The 21399-nt window shown below is 61.4% G+C and overlaps 1 protein-coding gene across 2 annotated transcripts in view; it reads left to right on the top strand.

The window, feature by feature from the left end:
• GTF2IRD1 (GTF2I repeat domain containing 1) overlaps nucleotides 1-21399 on the top strand; it is a 115440-nt gene that overhangs the window by 37703 nt on the left and 56338 nt on the right. For both annotated transcript variants that reach the window (XM_042922196.1, XM_042922197.1), the window contains exons 3-10: nucleotides 2272-2413; nucleotides 4769-4924; nucleotides 6705-6888; nucleotides 7615-7925; nucleotides 9136-9225; nucleotides 11062-11145; nucleotides 15748-15931; nucleotides 20637-20662. In XM_042922196.1, coding sequence (XP_042778130.1) covers nucleotides 2272-2413; nucleotides 4769-4924; nucleotides 6705-6888; nucleotides 7615-7925; nucleotides 9136-9225; nucleotides 11062-11145; nucleotides 15748-15931; nucleotides 20637-20662 — 1177 coding nt within the window. The remainder of the gene's footprint in view (nucleotides 1-2271; nucleotides 2414-4768; nucleotides 4925-6704; nucleotides 6889-7614; nucleotides 7926-9135; nucleotides 9226-11061; nucleotides 11146-15747; nucleotides 15932-20636; nucleotides 20663-21399) is intronic.

Below are 21399 nucleotides of genomic sequence, written 5' to 3' on the forward strand. Positions count from 1 at the left end.
GCTGGGTACGACCCCGTCCCCGTGCAGAGCGTGAGGAGGGGAGCCCCAGGAGCTCAGCCCTGCCTGCTGCAGGGGCGGCGATGGCGAGGTCAGCTGTGACAATGGGCAGTTACGACCCCCACGACAGCCACTGAGTTGTCTGTGGTAATTGACATTTAAATCGTAGTTAGTCGAGGGGCGCCTGGGGGCTCAGTTGGTCAAGCGTCCGACTCTTGGTTTCGGCTCAGGTCACGGTCTCAACGGTTTCGTGGGTTCGAGTCCCGCGTCGGGTCTGTGCCGATAGCATGGAGCCTGCTTGGGATTCTCTCTCCCTCTCCCTCTCCCTCTCCCTCTCCCTCTCCCTCTCCCTCTCCCTCTCCCTCTCCCTCTCCCTCTCCCTCTCCCTCTCCCTCTCCATCTCCCACCCTCTCCCTCTCCCTCTGCCTCTCCCTCTCCCTCTCCCACCCTCTCCCTCTCCCTCTCCCTCTGCCTCTGCCTCTCCCTCTCCCTCTCCCTCTCCCTCTCCCTCTCCCTCTCCCTCTCCCTCTGCCTCTCCCTCTCCCTCTGCCTCTCCGTCTCCCTCTCCCTCTCCCTCTCCCTCTCCCTCTCCCTCTCCCTCTCCCTCTGCCTCTCCCTCTCCCTCTCCCTCTCCCTCTCCCTCTGCCTCTCCCTCTCCCTCTCCCTCTGCCTCTCCCTCTCCCTCTGCCTCTCCCTCTCCCTCTCCCCCTCCCCCTCCCTCTCCCTCTCCCCCTCCCCCTCCCCCTCCCCCTCCCTCTCCCCCTCCCCCTCCCCCTCCCCCTCCCCCTCCCCCTCCCCGCTCCTCCTCTGCTCCCGCTGTCTCTGTGGCTCCCAAATAAATAAGTTGTAGTTAGTTACAATGAAATACGGTAGTTCAGTTGTTCAGTTGCGCTGGCCTCATTTCCGGGGCTTCGTGGCTATGGCATCGGAAGTGCAGGCAGAACATTCCCATCGAGACGGAGAGTTCTGTTGGGCGGCACTGCCCTAGAAGGTGTTACGGAGGCTCCTCGGGGAGCAGTGGCCCTGTGGCTGTCCTGGGGGGGTGGACAAGACCCGCCTCCCCCGGCCTTGGGTCCCTTCGTGGCCTTCCTGAGGGACCCTGAGGATAACAATGACACTTGCTCGGCCGTGACCTGGCTGTGGCATTGTCTGGGGCGCGGGGCGCGGGGCCCGGGGCCTGGGTGGTCTGCATGGGGCCAGACCTCTTTTAGGGCGTTTCCTCACAGTCCAGGTCTCTGTGTCTCTGGGGACATCAGTTCCCGGGGAGTGAGTATCTCCTCCAACAGCAGGTTGCTTTAATCTTCAGAGGAAATCAGCACACACCCTTCACCATGGGAGAGCCTAGGGGACAGGCTTGCTGGCTCTACAATGTCCCTGCCCCCCGCCTCCTCAGCAGAGCGACTCTGAAGCTGAAGCTGCCGCAAGAGGCATGATCATGGCCCAGAGAGGTTGAGGAACCTGTCCTAGATCACACAGCAGCAGGACTGTGATGAGAAGCCAGGCTTCCTGACTGCCAGCAGAGCTCTAACTCAGATAAAAACCAGCATTTGTGAGGCGCCGAATGCAAGCTGAGAGCTTCGCAGGCAGAGTTCTTCTGCTGACCTAGGTCAGAGGGCTGAAATGCTCGTGGTCTCGGCCACAGGGCCCCTGTGTGAGGGCTTCCTGTGCTGTGGGCCGGCCAACCTCAACTCTGGGACTGCAGAAGTAACCCCTCCGATTGTGTACCCACACGAGGTGCCCCGGTTTAGAGATGTGTTTTCATGCCAACCAGGCCCCACGACCAAGCCCATCGAAAGCCTGGGCACTGGGCCGTTTGGCCCCATTAGTCCCAGAGCAGGAAGGCGCTGATGGGGGATTGAAGCCTGGATCTGTCTGAGCCTTGGTTCTCCTGGGGCCCCCCACCTCCTCCTCAGTTAGGACTTTGAGAAAACCTAAGACAGGATTGTCCCTGGGGCTGGGACCAAGCCTCAGGCCAGAAGCCTCCTGCCCCCAGCGCAAGGCAGACCTGGGAGGAGGGACGGGCAGAGGCCATGTGTCTTCGTTCTCCTGTCTTCTCCCCTGACCTTGACCAAGCTTCGGTGGGGCGGGGGGCATCATTCACTCATTCCTGCTGCAGAACTGACCGAGAACATTGGAGGGGTGACCTCCCCCTCGAGCTGCTGGTGGGCTCTCGGGCAGCTGGGAACTCCCGTCGCACCCCCAGAGCCGTCACTGGAGGTGTCCCCAAGCAGGGGGAGCCTTCCCCGGGCTCACGTACCCTGCTCCCCCCTGCAGTGCTCGGCGCTCTCCAAGCTGAATGCGGAGGTGGCCTGTGTCGCTGTGCACGATGAGAGCGCCTTCGTGGTGGGCACCGAGAAGGGGAGGATGTTCCTGAGCACACGGAAGGAGCTGCAATCAGACTTCCTCAGGTTCTGCCGTGAGTACCCCGGGGCTCCGGGGGCGGGGCCTGCGGTCCCTGAGGGCAGGGGCTCTGGCGCATCTCTGGGTCCCCAGAGCATTACCAGGTGGCCCTGTGTCGGGGTGGGGGGTGGGGTTATGTAGGCTTCCCAGTGTGGCATCATTATGGGGGGGCAGAGTTTTTATTGGAATCAGACACACAAACCCCAGGGGGGGCCAGGCCCGACCCCTCCCTCTGCTCATTGACAGAAGGGGACACTGAGGCCCAATGTTGCCCGGTTCCTGTGAGTCTCTGACATGGGACCGAGTGCATCTGTTCGCCTAATACTTGCTCAGTCCCTGCTGTGTGCAGCACCCTTTACAATGCTAACTCAGTTACCCAGGGCGGGTAGGCACTCTCATTGTTATAGTAACAATCTTGGAGCCGCCTCCTAGTGGCTCTTGGGGACCAAGTGACTGAGGACCCATGCAGCACGAAGGAAATGCTTGATAAACTCGATCCGTAGTGCTTTGGGCCAAGCCGTGTGCTCAGGAAATACTTACCTCTGGCTTACAATGAGAAACTGAGGCCCAGTGAGCATAAGCCACGTCCCCCAGGGACACACAGCCGACAAGCAGTAGAGGCCAGGTTTCTGTTCTGAACGCCGTGCTCTTTCTGCTACGCCCCTTCAAAATAGGGAGGGACATCAGGACACCCCGCCCCCCCTGCTGGGAGCTCTGAAACAGGGGTCTTTCTGAAGCCTCCAACTCCTCAACGCTACCTGGGCCTTTACACCCTCATAACTCAGCCCCTGGCTCTGCGTTCTCCCCTCCCAGCATCCCGCGTCCCCACCGCAGGCGGTGCTGTGCTGAGTGCTGGCTCACCTCCAGGTGCATTCTCACCTCTGCCCACTGGAAGGCCCTCCCTCCTCTCCCCTGCCCGCAGATGCCTCCCCGGCCTCCAGATTCACATTCCTCCCGCCCAGGCTCCCTCTGTGCCGCTGCCACTCCTTGCCCCCCACCCCAGCCCTTGCTCCCCACACTGTGCCAGCTTCCCATGCCCTAAGCTTCCATGCGTGCTCCTGGTAAGCTCCTGAGCGAGGTCAGCGTCACCTTTGTGGTGGGTTAGGTCCTACAGGGTTGGGGCCTGGCCCCAGCGCTGAAGGCCAGCATCCCCCCGGCCATTCGAGCCCACGATTTGGGACTCAGAGCTCTTGGGGTTAAGAGCAGGCCCTGAAGTCAGACGTCTGGGGCCCTATCCTGGCTCCGCCACCTGCTGCCCAGTGGGCCTTAACCTCCTTGTCTGTGAGAGGAGAAGACAGTGCTGCACTCCTCGAGGGTCGATCTGAGAATGAAACAAACCTCCTAGAGGTTAGAACAGTGCCGGGCACGTGGTTTACACACAATATACGCCGGCTGTTTTTGTCCTTGCCACTATATTAGCATCTGCCTTATACCCGGGGTCTGGACCCTAGATCAGCCATTTCGGGGAAGGCTGTCCCCCGGCACTGGACTTCCAGTGCTCCCAGCTTCCAGATGCTTCCCCAGCCGCCCCCACCCCTACTCCCACTCAGCTCTCAGAGCCTGTGCCCTCTCCCCAGGTTGGGTGGGGGCTGGACCAGGGTAGAGTAGACAGCGCCAGGGTCCTGTGGCCCCCGATCGGCCAGGCTGGGGCGTGTGCACCTGGCTTCCCGGAGCCAGGCAGAGCTGCTATTTTTAGCCGGGAACTCGGCTGGTTTATTTCAAGCTCCACGGATCCCGGGAGGGGAGCCGGCTCCAAGCTGCGAGGGGCCCTCCAGACCCTCCACCCATCCCCTTTCCAAGGCATTTTCTAGCATTTCCCTACCCAAAGGTTCACTGATACTCCCAGGGCCCCACCCTGGCCCAGCCTGGCATGAACCTGCCTCTTTGCAGCCCCTTGGCCTCCTGGTGGTGTCCCCATCGTCTCCTCGTCTGGCAGAGCAGAAAACTGGGGCCTCGATTGTCTAAGACAGCATTAGTGTCAAAGCCCAGAGAGGGTTGGATGGAACAGACCTTGGCTGAACCCCAGTTCTGAGCCAGGCCAGCTGGTTTTTATGCGAGAGCTCACAGACTGAGGCCCAGAGAGGGAAGGGACTTGCCCAAGGTCACACAGTGAGTTAGAGGTGACCAGGAGGAAACCCAAGCCCTATGCTAGGCACTAGGAACTCAGAGATGACCAGCCCCGCCCTGGGCAGGGGTTTGGGGCAGGGCCCGCTTGTTCGTTCGTTCGTTCGTTCATTCATTCGTTCATTCATTCCTGTTCCGTGTTGAGTGTCTTGCTGCAGGGTTCAGCGCGGGGCAGGGACATGCCAGCTCGCTGGGCAGGTGGTAACATGGGTGCTCACCATGGCCCGACATGCTCTGTGTCCCGCAGGAGGGGCCCCATGGAAGGAGCCGGAGGCAGAGCATCCCAAGAAGGTGCCGCGGGGCGAGGGTGGCGGCCGGAACGTCCCTCGGTCTTCCCTGGAGCACGGCTCGGACGTGTACCTTCTGCGGAAGATGGTAGAGGAGGTGTTTGATGTTCTTTATAGTAAGATCCTTCCTCATTCCATTTGGGGCCCCCGGGCGGGTGGGAGCCCCGGTCCCTGCCCTGCTGAGGAGGCCCCTCCCGGCCCCACCAAGGGCCCAGGGCAAGACCTCAAGGTGTGCCCCCCCCCCCCCCCCCAGCCCTCCCTCGTCTTGTATCCCCAGGCATGGCTCCTCCACCCTGGCCTTGCTTCCTGAACCACCGTCCCCACTGCCCCGGCCTGCCTGGCGCTGCTCACTGCCACCTGTCGCCTGGAAATGGCCCCCGGCTCGCCCTGGTCTCTTTTCGCCTCCAGGCCGGCTCCCTGCTGCCCCCACCTGTCCTTGACCAAGGGCCTCTTCCTAAAACACAAGTCTGACCAGGAAGCTCTTCCTCCCACTGCCCTGGGGGCTCCCCGTTGCCCTCAATGTGGCCTAAGCACCCACGTGGCCGGTCCCGCCCACCCCCAGCCATGCTGCCCTGCCTGACGGAACCGTTTCCTGTTCTCCCGCACACTCCGGCTTCGTTTCACACCTCCTCGCCTTTGCACCGCTGTGCCTTTTCAGATTGCCTGCCCCTCTGTCTGGTGGACGCCACATTATTGTCTAAGGCTCGGCTCTGGGCAACCCCCTGCCCCACTGGCTTAATGCCCCCTTTGGGTACCCACCGTGTCCTGTGCCCTCACCAGCGCAGTGCTCTCTGGGGTCAGGGTCTGTGCTTGCCCTTTCCGCTGTTCCCCAGCCTGTAGTTCAGGGCCCAGCAGCGGCAGATGTTGACGGGGTGTTTGTTGAACGACTGAGCGACAGCTGACTTAACTAGTTAGCCGAGTCCTTCCTGTGGGGGAGGTGGGCGGGCCTGGCCTCCCTCAGAAGCGTCAAGTTGCAGAATCTCTGGCCCGGTGGTAGCCTTCACACTCTCTAGGTCCCTAAGGGTCCCACCTCTGGCTTTGTTCCCTTCTCTACTGCAGCCTTTGGTTGTGTGGAGCAAAGGTCTGTGAGGAAACTCCCGCTGTCGTCTAGATGTCAGGAGGAAGAGGAGGCCTGGGTGGGAGGGGAGGCCCGGAGGGCCTGGGTGGGCACGCTGGCCACCGTGGGAGGGGAGGACTTGTCACACGTGGTTGGCCAGGCCACCGCCCTTTTGGCGGCTACGGGGTTGGTGCCCACAGCCCCCCACACGCCTCGCCCCACTCTGTCCCACCGCCGGTGGAACCTGAGGTGGCCCTGAGGTGAGCGGCCTCTTACTGGCTCCAGGTGGGGCTGCAGGGTGGGAGTGACAACAGTCATTCCTCACCCAGGGCCCCTGGGCCACCCTGAGTCCCCAGCCAGTCTCCCCTCCATTCACCCCTTCTTCAACCCCACCACCTTCTGTCCGTGTGCTTCCTCTCTTCCTGAATCTGTTCTTCCTGTTTCCACTCCCCTCCCTCACCTCCTCCCTTCCTCCCTGCCATCTCTCTCCCGCCCTCCTTTCTCTGTCCCCCGTGTCTCCTCCTCACCTCCCACCCGCAACCCCGCACCCCACCCTCCCCTCCGCCCGGGTGCCCTGAGAGAAGAGAATGGCGAGAGAAGCTGGGAGCCCTGTCCGTGGGGGAGCCCTGGCCCTCGGGTGCACACAAAGGGGACTTGTCCCTAGCGCTCGCCCACCCCTCCCCCCCACTTAGCCTGTCCTGTGTGAAGCTCACAGTGAAGGGGCCCGTGGGGTCCAGTTTCCTGGGAACCCGGCACCACAGGGAGTGACTCCACGTGGCCCCAGCCCAGCCTGGCTGCCCTCTCACACTAGACCCTCTCCTCGACCCCCTCCCCCACAGGCGAGGCCCTGGGAAGGGCCAGCGTGGTGCCCCTGCCGTACGAGAGGCTGCTCAGGGAGCCGGGGCTGCTGGCCGTGCAGGGGCTGCCCGAGGGCCTGGCCTTCCGGAGGCCAGCCGACTACGACCCCAAGGCCCTCATGGCCATCCTGGAGCACAGCCACCGTATCCGCTTCAAGCTCAAGAGGTGAGTGGGCCCGGGGCCTGGTGGCTGGACTGTGAGGTCCGGACCAGGACGGGCCAGGAGGGCGACCTGCTTCCATTCTGGCTCAGCCACCTGTGGCCACTTACCCAGTCACGGGGAGGGGACTTCAGACACCCGAGGGGGACTAAAAGCTCCCAGCCTGGCGGCGGAGGTGAGGCAAATGCCCGGTCATAGAGCATGATCTGAGCCAGGCGTTGTGTCACGGGGGCCCCCAGGGGACTTCGGTGTTGCAAAGAGGCTGGAACAGCCCTGGCCGGGAGCCACATCATGTGTGCTCGCTGGGGTTATGTCAGGGGCTGGGGGGAGGCGAGGAGGTGGAGGCTGGCGAGCTGGGTCGAGCGCTGGGGCTGCCTGGAGACCGGCCCGAGGCCGTGGCGTTGCCCATGGGTGTTCAGCAACCACCCTCCGCGCACAGGCCCAGAAGAGGAGGGATGTGGTAGGAGCCGGGGGGCGACCAGGCATGTGATGGCTGGGTGGGAGGCACGGAGGCCGAGGGACAGGGCCCAGCTCCTCCAGCGGCCCTGGGCACATTACAGCCCTGCCCTGGCCTGCACCCCTGCCTGTAAAATGGGGACTAGCTCCCGTCCTGTGTACCTCGCAGGCTGCCATGTTGTGCAGGGGCCGGGCTGGGGGTCTAAAGGAAGAGATGGGACCTTCTGGTGGGTCAGGTGTATGAAGCCATCACGTGTCCTTCTCTCCTTCACCCAGGCCGCTTGAGGATGGCGGGCGGGACTCAAAGGCCTTAGTGGAGCTGAACGGCGTCTCCCTGATAGCCAAGGGGTCTCGGGACTGTGGCCTGCATGGCCAGGCCCCCAAGGGGCCACCCCAGGACCTACCCCCCACCGCCACCACCTCCTCTGTGGCCAGCTTCCTGTACAGCAGTGCACTCCCTAACCACACCACGAGAGAGCTCAAGCAGGAGGCGCCCGCCTGCCCGCTTGCCCCCAGCGACCTGGGCCTTGGCCGGCCCGGGCCTGAGCCCAAGGCCTCTGGTGCCCAGGACTTCCCCGACTGCTGTGGTAAGCTGCTGCCGGGACCCCTAAGTCTGAGGGTGGGACAGGGGTCACTCGTGTGGGGGCACCCTCCCAGGGCAGGTCCGGGTGCCCGGGCCCACCCCAGGCTGAAGGAGGCACGTTGGGACAAGGGGCTGGGACAGGACAGCTGGCGACCCTGGGCCTCCCCTCAGCCGTCTGTGAACAGTATCCTTGGCCTGTGGCCAAGCGATGTCCAGAGGAGTCTGGAGTCCGTAAACATGCTAATCGGTCACATGCTACATCCCCAGCCTGGGTTGGGGGTACTGGAGATAGAGAAGGGACACCTGGATGTGAGAGAGACCTGTGTTCACATCGTGGGCTCCTTGGCTTAGTGACTGTGTCCTAGAGCAAATCTCTACCTCTCTGAGCCTCAGTTTCCTCATCTGTCAAGTGCAGATGCCAGTAGAACCTCTCACAAGGTTATCGTCCGGGTTAAGTTCCCGGGCCAGTCAGCAATGCAGATTCTCAGGCCCTGCCACAGTCCTGCTGAATCTGAAGCTTTGGGGACGGGGTCCAGTCGCCTGTGTATTCCAATCTGCCAGGTGATTCAGATGGTGCTCAAGCTTGAGAACTGCTGTATTAAAGCACTGAGTCTGGGGCGCCCGGGTGGCACAGTCAGTTGAGCATCTGACTGTTGATTTTGGCTCAGGTCGTGATCCCAGTGTCATGGGATCGAGTTCCACATCGGGCTCCATGCTGAGTGTGGATCCTGCTTAGGATTCTCAATCTCTCTCTCTCTCTCTCTCTCTCTCTCTCTATCTCTCTGTCTCTTCCTCTGCCCCTCTCCCCACCTGTGCTCTCTGTCTCTCTAAAATTAAACACAAACACACAAAACCCCTGAGTCCAATGCTTAGTACATAGTAGGTGCTTAGAGGGGGTTGTTATCAGGAGGAGAAAAAAGGGCTTCCCTCCCCTCCCCACTGCCAAATGTGTGGGCTGAGCGGCGGGTGGGACTTACACACCCGAAATAGGTGTCCCCGCCTGTAAAAGGTGTCCTGGGACATCACAGCTTCTCCCTGATCTCCCGTTTGGATAGCAGACTCTGGCCCTGGCCAGGGAACTTGCCTAGAGTTCGCGATCACAGGGCTCAGTTCTGGGATTTCCCTGATGGATGAGGCTGTTACCCCAGGCCAGATCTGGGGGAAGCCCTCTTGGGGCCCACCTTGAACCTGTGCCTCTCCTCTGCCTTGTCCAGGACAGAAGCCCCCCGGGCCTGGTGGTCCTCTCATCCAGAATGTCCACGCCTCGAAGCGCATCCTCTTCTCCATCGTCCACGACAAGTCAGGTAGGATGGTGCCCATAGCAGTGCCCTGAGCAGACTGGGGACCCGGGGCTGGGGGTGGTGCTTCCCGAAATGGAGATGTGTCCACTGGGTCTTAAAGGAGAGCTGTGCACGAGGGACCTTGAGTCAAACCAGAGTATGACAGTTCTGCATTGCTATGTGACAAACTACCCCGAACATAGCTTAAAACAGCAAGTGTTTCCACCTCATAGTTTGCATGGGTCCAGAATTCAGGAGCAGCTTAGCTGGGTGGTCCTGGCCCCGGATCTCTGATGAGGTTGTGATCGGGTTGCCAGCGGGGGCTGCGCTCATCTGAAGGTTTGACCGGGGCCGAGGATCCACTTCCAGGCTCAGTCATGTGGCTGGTGGCAGAAGGCTCCTTCCTGCTGCATGGGCCCCCACGGGGCTGCTCGAGTGTCCTCGTGATGTGGCGGCTGGTTTCCTGACGTTCGCAATCCCAAGCAGAGTAGGGAGGAAGCCACATGTCTTTCATGACCTACGTCACAGGTCACCATCAGTTCTGCCGTGTTCTACCCGTTGTTTTGTTTTTTAAGTTTGTTTATTTATTTTGAGAGAGAGAGAGTGTGTGTGTGTGTGAGCAGGGGAGGGGCAGAGAGCGGGAGAGAGGGGGAATCCCAAGCAGGCTCTGCACTGTCAGCATGGAGCCAGACGCCGGGCTCGAACCCACAAACTGTGAGATCATCACCTGAGCTGAAGTCAGATGCTCAACCGACTGAGCCACCCAGGTGCCCCCGTGTCCTACCCTTTAGAAGCCAGAAATGAGCCACCCACACTCACAGGGAGCGAGAGGAATTAAACTGCGCCTCTTGAAGATGAGAGACAAAAAAATTATGTGGGCAGATATTAAAAGTACCACACGGTATTTGGGATTCATTTATACCCAAAGGGCTGAAGCAAGACTGTCCAGCCATTATGCCTTGTGGAGATCTCAGCCTCGGCTTCAGTGAGAGGGTCCTTAAGAAGACCTAGTCGGGGCGCCTGGGTGGCTCAGTCGGTTAAGCGTCCGACTTCAGCCCAGGTCATGATCTCACAGTTCGTGAGTCTGAGCCCTGCGTCGGGCTCTGTGCTGACAGCTCGGAGCCTGCTTCGTGTTCTGTGTCTCCCGCTCTCTCTGCCCCTCCCCCACTTGCGCTCTGTCTCTCAAAAATAAATGTTAAAAACATTTTTTTTAATTAAAAAAAAATGAAAATGAAAAAAAATTAAAAAATGAAAATAAAAAAAAGACCTAGTCCCCTGAAGGGCGCCTGGGTAGCTCAGTCAGTTAAGCATCTAACTCTTGATTTCGGCTCAGGTCATGGTCTCGCGGCTTATGAACTCGAGCCCCACGTCAGGCTCTGTGCTGCCAGCGAGGCTGGGTAAGACCCCAGACGTACAAAGTGTGAGGGTTAGTGGTCTGAGGTCACGACTCGGCATCTCAGGGAGAGCACCCTCTCAGCCCCCTGCCCGTCTAGGGACACCCAGGAGACACCCAGGATGGACAGGCTGAGCCTACGTCATTAGCGACTGCCCGTGGGGGCAGACAGAGGCAAGAGGAGAGAGCAGGAGTGGAGACCAGCAGGGCGTTGTGTCGGGCTGTCTCCTGGAGGAGGCTGGGGCCTCAGGGCCCCCGGTGGGAGTGGGTGGAAGGGGTGAGGCCCCTTCCGGGGGGCTCTGCCGGAGAAAGCCCGGTGGCCTCGGCTGTGGAAGGAGTGTGGCTGTCCTGGTGCCCCGGCCCAGCGAGGAGGGTCTAGCGGGGAGCTGGACGCTCGTCACGAAGCAGCCAGGCCCTGGGCTCCCCGCTCCGACCCGCCCTCACTCGTACCTCCTGTGTTTTGATAGAGAAGTGGGACGCCTTCATAAAGGAAACCGAGGACATCAACACGCTCCGGGAGTGCGTGCAGATCCTGTTTAACAGCAGATATGGTGAGTGGGCGGCCCGGCCCGCTGTGTGGCCCCGGCAATGTGCTGAGCATCTCATTACGTGGCAGTCACTTGTGTTCCCTAACATGACAGCGGGAGCCATATGCTGGCACACAGCAGTGCTAATGTCATCTCCTGTCTGGCTGGGGGGGCGGTTGTGTCAATATTTCCCTTCCAGATTTCTCTGGGGGGGCGGAACTGATGGCAGAGCCCCAGCCTTGACTCACCTGTGGGAGGCGGGCGGGTCGGCATCCAGAAGACCCAGAAAAACAGCCGCTGGCCTCGCGCACTTGCAGGGTCGGCCCCGCGCTGCGCTGTTTCCTGCCGCTGTGCCTTTGGGCCTCTGGGCCTCTGGGCCTCTGGGCCTCTGGGCCTCGCCCTCCGCCCGCCATGCCCCCCACGTGTTTGGGGAACACACTCCCACTCGTTCTTCGAGACTCAGCCTAGGCCGGCCGGGCCCCCAGAGCCGTGATGGGGTTCTTTCTGTCACGTGCCCTGCACCTGATGCCCCTTGTCTGTATCTGTTCCCGTGACGGCCAGGACCGCGCCAGCCCCTCCCTGTGTCCCCAGCACCCGGGACAGAGCCGGGCTCAGGGCGCATGTCTGCCCTCTGCACCTGGCTGGTCGCCGGGGCGGGCGTGCCTTCCACTCGGTCCAGCTTCACGCCCAGTGGACGGCGAGGCCACTGGTTGGCTGGAAGGCGGGGGCTGGAGCAGGTGGTCTGTAAGCCCCTCCCACCCTGGGTGCTCTGAACACCCCCCCCCACCCCGTGCCACGCGCTCCGACACACCCACTCTCCCGTCTCCCTGGCAGTCCTTGCTCACTCTGTCTTTATTGAGCTCCACCTGTAAACCCCACTCAGCGGATGGCCACGTGTGGCCCTTGCCTGCCTGGGCGGCTGTCACTTAACTGTGGAGATGACGCGAGTTCCCGCAGGTCACCGCATGTGTGACAGCCACCCCCCGCTGAGTGGTGCCGCCCCACGGTGGGGAGTCCCTCCGTGGATGGGGCCAAGGGAGGAGATGGGGCAGGGGCCCCGGGAGCTCCCTGAACGTGCACGGTCCAGAACGAGCACTGTGCTGGGAGTCCACAGCCACTTGCCGGGTGACCTGGAGTTGGCCATCACCCTCGGTAACCTTGGCCTTCTCAGCTTGAGCAGAAGGGACAGCGTGGGGCTTCACCCTCCTCTCTTCCTTCCGTCTCCTTCTGTCTTTCTGTCCTCACTCTCTCTTCCACCCTCCCCTCCTGCCTCGATAAAGGAAAACCCTTTCTCCGACACTTCTGACACTGGAAGGGTGGGTTTCCCAGCCCCAACAATTCTCCAGGCCTCTGGACACCAGCTGGGCGTCCTACAGTTCAGTCCCGACGCAGACCCCACAGGTTAAGGGCCCAGTCCCAAAAGACAGCCCCGCGGTTAGGCCGTTTGAGGCCTACGGTCATTTTTCCGCGTCTTCCGGATGGTTCTCCAGACGGGCACCCGCACTTCTGTCCGCCTCTGCTACACATCCACGGTTCGCGTGACCCCTCAGGCTCAGCCAGCCAGCCTGCCACAGTGGCTCACAGAACCCGGAAACACCTTGCTTACCTTTACCTGTTTATTGTGAAGGGGACTGACGAACAGCTAGAGGACGAGGTACACGGGGTGAGGCCTGGCGAGTTCTCGAGCGCTGGAGCTTTTGCCCTGGTGGAGTTTGGGGTGCACCCTCCTGGCACGTGCGTCCGCCAGCTCGGAAGCCCGGGGGAGCCCTTGGTTTAGAGTTTTTACGGGGGTCCCAGTAAGTCGGAGGGATTGGTTAAAACATTGTCCCGTGGTGACTCGCTCAGTCTCCGGCCCCTCTCTGTCCGGGGCGGTGGGGGTGGGGCTGAAAGGGCAACCCTCTGATCACGTGCCCCCCCGCCCCGAAACCAGTCCCCATCCTGAGGGATCTGGGGGCACCCCCCTCATTATCATAAACTCAGGTGGGTTCAAAGGGGCTTAATATAAATAACAAGGCTCTTCTCAGGCCTCTCTCTCAGGAAATCCCCAAGAACCCGAGTCCAAGGCCACACATGGACTTCTTATTAGATCACGAGTTGCTCCCTCCCTTCTTTTTTTTCTTCTCACGCTTTCACTGGTTCGCCCACTTATCAGTCATGCATCCTGAGCCCCCCCACCTTGGGTCGTGCACTCAAGCCAACGCTGGTCTCAAGGCACTTCAGCAGGTGCCTGAAGATGTGTCTCGGGTTGTAGTGTAGTGCCTGGCGGAGGGGTGGTGGTGGAGGGTGGTGGGAGGAGCCCTCGGAAAGACAGGACCACACAGAAAAAGGTGAGGTCTTCACAGGCTTGAGCGGTCGGGGGTGGCTTCGTGGAGGAGGTGCCCTTTGATCCACGCTGGGGCTAGGGAAGCCTAGGCCTGCAGGCTTGGCAGGCTGTGCCTTCTGGATTGGGGCGGGGCTGAGCCAGGCTCTGGAGGCCTCGTAAGGAATCCGGCGCAGCCTGGGCGTCTTTGATGTGGTCTTTCTGGTAGACCCGCTCCTCCCCTCTTGCCTGGACCGCCCCAGGCAGGTGTGAGCTGGATGGGCAGTAGGGGGAGGGGATCCGGGGAGGGCTGGCCCTGTCTGCCTTGGGAGCCTTCTGCCCCAGCCGGGCTGGCACGGCGGCCTCCAGTCTTCCCGCCTGTAGTGCCCTCTGGATGTTTCCGGAACGCTGAACCTTTTGCGGATGCCGGCACCTGGCCTGGCCACATCCAAATCCAAGGAGAAGCACTGGGCTTGGAGTGGTTGAGGCCGTGTCCCTTCTCCGGCTTCCCCAACTCTGAGCTCTCCCTGCAGCTGTGCCGGGGAGAAGGCAGTCCCCAGGGGCACGCTGTGGCTGGCCTGAGGTATCCCGCAGACCCTGGATAAGTGGATCCTGTCCCTGGCTCTGCCCTTTCAGCCACCAGCTCTGGGTGGAGTGGGCCAGCAATGGGGCTGGGGTGCGGAGTGGGGGGGGGGGAGGGAAATAGAACAGAGAAGAAATGGGGGGAACCCCAGCCTCCAGGAAGCCTCAAGAACATTGTCACCCGGAAGGAGATTGAGACTACGAGGCACTGAGGATCCTCCATTCTCCCGTCTCAGTGGGCAGAGGCTGGAGGCCAGGTGGGATTGACCTCTGTGCACTGGGTCCCCTTGCCTCCGAAGAGACAAGCCCAGCAAATGAGAGGAACCCAAGTGGAGATGAATTCACACAGACTCGCAGAAGCTACCGCTGACGGGCTGGGGCTGGGGGTTGGGGGAAAGACATGGTTTGACAGCTGTTGAGATTTCGAGGGTTTAATTTGACAACGAGCTGAGTGTGGCTTCACAGTGGGATCTGGCTGCCAGAGCCGCCAACGCAGACCCGGCTGTGTCAACAGAAAAACAGTCTTGACGGCGTGCCAGGGAGGGCCCCAGGCAGCTCGGCCCCGTCCCGCTCCGGGTGTGGCCGGAGGGGAGTCCAGCTCGGAGCTGGCACCTGCTGGGACACGGAAAAACGCGGTGCGGCCGGAATGGGGAAGGGCCTGAGGAAGGGCACAGAGACGCGGGACCACTGGGGAAGTTTGGAGGGATGAGGCAGGAGGGAAGCAGACACCCAGCCCAGCAGGTCTCCTGAGACCTCCCAGGCCCTGGGGGGGGGGGGGGGAACAGGGACCCATGAAAGTCCCATCAAGCACATAGTAGGTGCTCAAGAAGTACTTGGTGCCTGAATGAGTAAGAACACGGAGATGGGACATAAGTGAATGATTGAGATGGCCTGAGACTGAACCCAAGGGTCCACAAGGAAGGAACAAGGAACCCACTTTGTAAACCCGGATTCTGCCTGCACTGCTGTTGGCAAAGTTCCTACAGTCTCATTTCTGGCCCTGATGAGTAAGCATCATGTGCACCCCCCCCGACACCTCCCTGGAGGAAAGAGCATGTCTGGAAGGCTGCAGGAATCCTGCCGAGAGCCCCCTCAAGCCTGGCTGCCGTTCACTCGCTCACCGAGTACAGGGAGCAGCTAGTGTGTGTCCCATCCTGTCTAGATAGATCCCAGATGGGGAGCGGTTGGCCGCCTGTGTCCCCGTGGAACTGAGGTTCTGGACAGTGAACCAGCATACAGACGAAAACATGTACAGTGTCAGGTCATGGTGAATGTGGGACGGAAAACAAAGCAGGGCGAGATGGAGGGGACTGGCAAGGTGACATCTGGGGGGACGCTTGAATGGGGAGAGGGAGGAAGGGCAGTGTCTGGTGATCTGGGAGGAGAGAGTCTGAGTAGATGGTAGAGCATGTGCGAAGGCCCTGGGGCAGGTGCGTGTCTGGCGTGTTAGGGAGGCAACAAGGAGGCTGCAGAGACTGGGATGGGCAGAGGGGGCACGGGAGGGAGGTGAGTCAGAGGTGATGGGGTCCTGGTCACGTGGGGCCTCGTAAGCCCAGGTAGGACTTCGGCTGTCACCGAGGGGGATGGGAGCCCGTGGGCATTTTTCAAGAGGGAAGTGACATGCTGCTCCATGGCCGGACGGGTGCAGGGGATGGGGTGGGGGGAGGTGATGGTGACCACGGCCCTGGGGCCCCGCATGTCCTGCAGCTTCCGTCCCGCGCTCAGCCTTGCCGTTGCCCTTCCAGCGGAAGCCCTGGGCCTGGACCACATGGTCCCCGTCCCCTACAGGAAGATTGCCTGCGACCCAGAGGCCGTGGAAATTGTGGGCATCCCCGACAAGATCCCCTTCAAGCGCCCCTGCACGTATGGGGTCCCCAAGCTGAAGCGGATCCTGGAGGAGCGACATAGCATCCACTTCATCATTAAGAGGTACAGGGCGGGGTGCGGGCCTGGGCTCGGGGCGCCGCGGTGTAAGGGCTGGGCAGGGCGCCACGGCAGGCGCGAGGCCGGGCCCGGGGAGGCGATGATGACGCCTGGGTGGGATGAAGGGGCTCTGACAACCGAGAGGACGGGCGGGCCAGGGAGAGAAGTCGGCCTCCTTAATCTGACAGGAAGGCTCCTCCTTCCTGGCCTCTTCTGAGGATTGAACGGGGAAACTGAGGCACGGTAAGGTCTTAGTAAGAGGTGTTTTCTTCCCCCTAAAGAAGACTGAGGCCTTTCAGCTTACCTGCCCCTGGAGGGGGGCCCACCTGAGGTCACACCCCACCTTGGGCTGCCCTACCTGCTGGTAGGCTGACTGCCTCTCCTGTCTCCCTAGGCAGCCTGGCGCAGGTGTGGGTAGGTGCGAGAAGGCAGGACAGGATGCACTTGAGAGCTGCAAACCCCCAGGGTGGCTGGGTTGGGGCGTGGGGGGAGCCTGCTGCTGCCCATCCCGCAGTGTCGTTGCCCGAGACTCTAGCAAGGAGTTTGCCCTCACAGCCGGTTGGACCCCCACCGTGCAAGCATCGGGGTCTCCGGGCAATGCGCGGACTCCCTGGGATGTTTCCTCCTAAGTGGTTAGAGACGGAGGGTGGCCAGAAGCCATGCCGTCCAGCCCCCTGCCTCCAGGCAACAGGGCACCTGCTCCGGGAGCTCTCTGAGGGCACGCCTCCAGGGTGTGCGTGTACTCACGGCCGTGCTTCCTGGACTAGAGGCAGGCACGGAGGGCGAGGACTGCGCGTGGCTCGTGGCTGAATTCCCAGTGCCTAGAACAGCCCCTGGTATGCAGTAGGTGCCCCTTGTGTATGTGTGCAATGAGTGAATGAACGAACAAATACTTGTCCGGGGGTGCAAGGAGGCTGGGCATGGGCCTCCGGGGGTGCAAGTGGCCTCCGGGGGTGCATGGGCCTCCGGGGGTGCAATGAGTGAATGAACGAACAAATACTCGTCCGGGGGTGCAAGGAGGCTGGGCGTGGGCAGCAGCTGGGGATCCACTCAGGGCACGGAGCTGTTCTAGAGCAGTGGGCAGGACCTCTGCAGGGTTGCTGGAGGCCAGAGCGGGTCTGCTGGGCCCCTTTGCTTTGGGGGGGGGGGGCGGGAACAGCAGGCTCTAGGGCGACCAGGGCCCTGGAGGTGGGCAGATCCGGGAGGGTGCTGTGGTATCATCCCGGTTGGCGGTGGGTGGAAGGAGAGAGGTTGGCTCCGTTTGGGGTGGATTCCGAGCTCTGCTGGGTTCGCCGGTGGGTGGACGGTGGGAGTGTGGAGGGGAGCACGGAGGCCAGGATCACGCCGTGTTTCTGGCCGTACAACTGGGGGAAGCAGGTCTGGTGTGGGGTGGAGAGTTCGCGTGGGGTATGCTAACCTGGAGATGATCGGATACGGAATTTTGAGAAGTCAGAAGCTCCAGAGGGAGGTCTGTGTCGGAGATAAGATTTCTGAGAGTTGTCCTCGTGGGCCAGGTAGGGCTCTCGCCAGGGTGGAGAGAGAGAGGAGAAGGGAGTCCCCACTTTAGAGGCCAGGGCGAGGAGGAGGAGGGGGAGGAGGAAGGGGGGAGGAGCCACCAGCAAAGGAGGCTGAGAAGTGGGGGGGTGGGGGGCATGGTGGGAGGGCAGATTATTCTGGAAGTCCGCCCTGACCGTATGGGTCTCCTGTTTGGAGCCCTTTCCAGCCCCCGGGGTACAGGGCATACTCTGGCCCCAAGGCAGGTCGTCAACCCCCCCCTGCCTTCCCTCCCTCACATGGAGCACAGCCTTGGACACCTTTCTCTGAGTCCGGGCCGCCTTACTGCCTCCAGGCCTTGGCTGAGGCTCCTCCCTCCGCCCGGATCAGCTCTCCCCAGCTTCCCACCTGTGTTCATCGTTCAAGGTGTGCTTACCTCTGGTCTGAGAGTCCTCCCCGGCGCCCTCGTTCAGAAAGGATTTCCCCCCGCCACGTTCTGGAAGTGAATTGAAACCAGTCGCCCTTCTGTCAGCCAGTGCCTGGTGTTGTGAAGCTTAAATGTCTCTTGCTGCTGCTGAGTTCTTTTCCTGCTTGACTCTCGGGAGGGGGACAGGGGGTAGGTGAGAAGAAAGCTTCAGGGACACCCCAGCGTCCCCCCATGTGCCTGGCCATGGTATTTGGGTCCTCACCATGGCTGACCTTGATCTCAGTCTAAACCAGAGCTTAATTAATTCTTCACTAGTATTTGCCAAGTGCCTGTTACAGGCTCAGCCCTTTGCTGGGCTCTACTGAGGACTTCACAGATAACAGTCAGTCCCCAGAGGCCACCACCAGTCACGGCAGGGGGCGTGGGATGGTCACTCCTGTGATGAGTTCAGGGCACAAGAGGACAACAGGTTTCCAAGTGTCGAGTCGATGGCAAGTGGCGAGCGGCAAGCCGGTGGGGCTTCCTGAAGGAGGAGGCTTTGGCATCAGGCAGATTGGGCTTAAAGTCACTTGAAGCGTGATAACCTTGAATAGCCCTTCTCTTCTGAGCCTGTTTCTCGCTTGTAAAAATAAGGACAATGGTGTGGCCCTCTCCCCAAGATTTTCTCAACATAAAATGAGGAGGCAGGCCTAACACACCTGACCTATAGTAGATGTTCAATAAACATGAGTCCTTTCACTTGACCTCATCTTCCTCACATATAAAGAAGTAGTCAAGTGCATCGGTGTTGACGGCCTGAGTTTGGGTCCTAGCCCTACCTTTCCCAGCTGTGTGTCCTTGGGCAGGTCACTTAACTGTTCTGTGCCTCACTTTCCTCATCCGTAAAAGGGGGCTAGTGGTGGTCCTTGCCTCACGGCGCTGATGGGAGACCACATGGCGGGAGGTGAGCGAAGTACCTAGAACAGTAGCTCCTCCCTCCCGAGCCCTCCGGACCTTTTCTGCTGTTACACATCCTCGCCTGGTCGGTGGAGCATTTGAGATGTGAGTCGGGCAGAAGTGAGTCCGGAGGCAGGGCTTGGGAGCTGCCAGCAGGCTTTCTCTGCTGCGGCCCATGTGTCTGCAGGATCGGGGGCAAGTCAGGGGGAGAAGCCGATCCACAAGGCCTGGGGGTCTTATTTTCGGCGGTAGGGGGCTCCCTGGCCCCCCAAACGCCCATTCCCACCAGGACACCAGCCCCGAGTGTCAGGGTCCAAGCTGACACCTGAGGGGCAGACACATCCGTTCTACCTAAGGCAGAACATAAGGGGCAAAAGCATGCGGAGGGGGTCCGGGGACTCTGGGATGTGTTCGGAAGATTGACCGCAACTGCTGGTCGGTGCCCATCAAGCACCCCTTGTGGGCCTGGCGGCTCCCGAGGGCATCTGTCATGGTCCTGGAGCCTCGTCAGACCTCCCTGTCATCTGCCCCCCAATCCTCCTCCCAGGGAACCTGGCAGGCCACGGGCGCTGTCTCCCTGATGGACGACGGTAACACCGTAAATGATAAAACCAGAGTCGAGGCCAGCAGCCTCCCTGTCACCGGGTGGGGCAGAGGAAGCAGGAAGCAGGGCTCGGAGAGGAAGTCGGTCTTCCCAGAGTTAGTCCCATGGCTCCTTCTCAGCCTTAGGGGACCCAGATAAGTGGGGGCCCCCAGGAGCAGCGGGGAAGGCGGGGCCCCTCAGAACGAGAACGGGAGGTCAGACCCCGGGCCTTGCCTGCCTCCCACGCTGACTTTTTGGCCTCTGAATTTTCTGCTGGCCTGGCCTTGGGCATTACTAGGCCCTTGTGTTCGGGCTCCGACATCCTTTCTTGTGTCTCGTGTAGCATCTGTAGCCTGAGTGTCACAACCGAGGCCCTGTCCCCTCGTCCGGCTGTTCCATGGCACACAGACTCTGCTCAGGAACCCCCACCACTAGCTCCCCACCCCTGTGGGTGCCACCAAGGTGGGAGCCCGGGTGGACAGAAAGAATACCAGCCCTGAAGGCCGACAGGCAGCTGACCCCAGCTTCCTTGCCGACCTCCACCCCACCCCCGTGTTCCTGGCTGAGACTTCAGGTGTCTCTCCGGGATGACGCGAGGGTCCTGAATGGTCGCAGGCCCCCAGCCACCCCTCCTCCAGTCCGCGGTCTGTGTGGTGATGGGGTGGTCTGAAAGTGCCACCTTGCCCTCGGGGGCTCCCCATTGCCCACGGGGCAGAGAGCACGTGCCCGAGCCCAGCATGGAAGGCTGTTCCCCTCCCCCCCGAAGTCTTCCCAGACTCCTTCTCAGACTGGGGCGCCTTGGCTCCCGTGTGAGGGGTCCCCTGTGTCACCCGCATGGCTACGATGTGGTGACAGGCCTGGCTCGTTGCAGTCAACACGGAGCTTCTTGGGAGCAGGGTCGGTCCCCGTACCTGTCACTGAGACACAGGACATGATGGGTCGAAGCCCACGGGGCCCTGGCGGGAAAGGGGTATATATCGTCTGCCACCTGTGGCCAGAAGGAGCTCGGGGCTGGGGCACCGAGGTGGACAGCCCGGACCCTCCAGGACCAGCCCGCCCTGGCTGGAGAGAAGTGCTCCTGGCTGTTCTGAACGGTGGCCTCTCCTCCCCCACGCGTGGCCAGCCCAGGACTCCGGGCTGCAGCGGCAGCCGTGTGCTTGGGACTGGAGTGAGCATCACCGAGGGGGCCTGGAGGCCTGTCCCTGAGCCCGGGGGGGTGGGGGAGCCCTTGGCCTGCATTGCTCTCATACCTGTCTCTCTCCTCTCCCCAGGATGTTCGATGAGCGAATTTTCACAGGTATGTGCGGGTACCATGCGTCCATTCTGAACCTCTGAGCTGATGCCCCCGAGGGCTTGAGCCGCCAACCTACGGGGACCCTGGCGTGGGGAGGGGGCCTGGGCGTGGCCACCGCACCCCGGGCAGACACAGCCCCCAGCTCCCGGTGCAGATGCCCCCTTCAGGGACAGTAAAGCTAACGTTTGCTGAATACTAACGTGCGGCGGGCAGGCTGGCTGGGAGCCTGTCCGTTCTACTTTAATTTCGTTTTGAACAGTCCTGTGAGGCGGGTTCTGCTCTTCTCCCTAAAGCCCAGCCAGTAAGCCGTGAGGCTGGCCGCAAACCCAGGCGTGTGGCCCCGAGCCCGGGCCGTAACCAGTAGGCGGCACGCCCCTCAGGAAGAAGAGGAGGGCTCTGCGTGATGCAGCAAAGGGAGCACAGATCTTGGAGCTCAGCAGACCTGGGTCCTGGTCCTGGCCCTGTGGCCCGCCAGCTTTGTGACCTGGGCAGGGTTATAGGAGCCTCACTTTCCACATCTGTGAAACGGGGGGCGATGAGGGCACCCAACTTCCTCTGGGGTTCTCCGCTAATTAAATGAGAGAGGGGTCCCGCAGTATGCCTTGGGGGCATCGGCCATTTTCTGGAGGGTTCCCTCAGCCTTAGGAGTGTACGTGAGGTCGGGGACAGACGTCCTGTAATCCTCCCGGATCCCTGGCCTCCTCCGGCGCCGGGGCCCATGTTCCTTCTCTCAGGAGGCA

This window comes from Panthera leo, chromosome E3, assembly GCF_018350215.1.
Source record: "Panthera leo isolate Ple1 chromosome E3, P.leo_Ple1_pat1.1, whole genome shotgun sequence".
NCBI lineage: Eukaryota > Metazoa > Chordata > Mammalia > Carnivora > Felidae > Panthera > Panthera leo.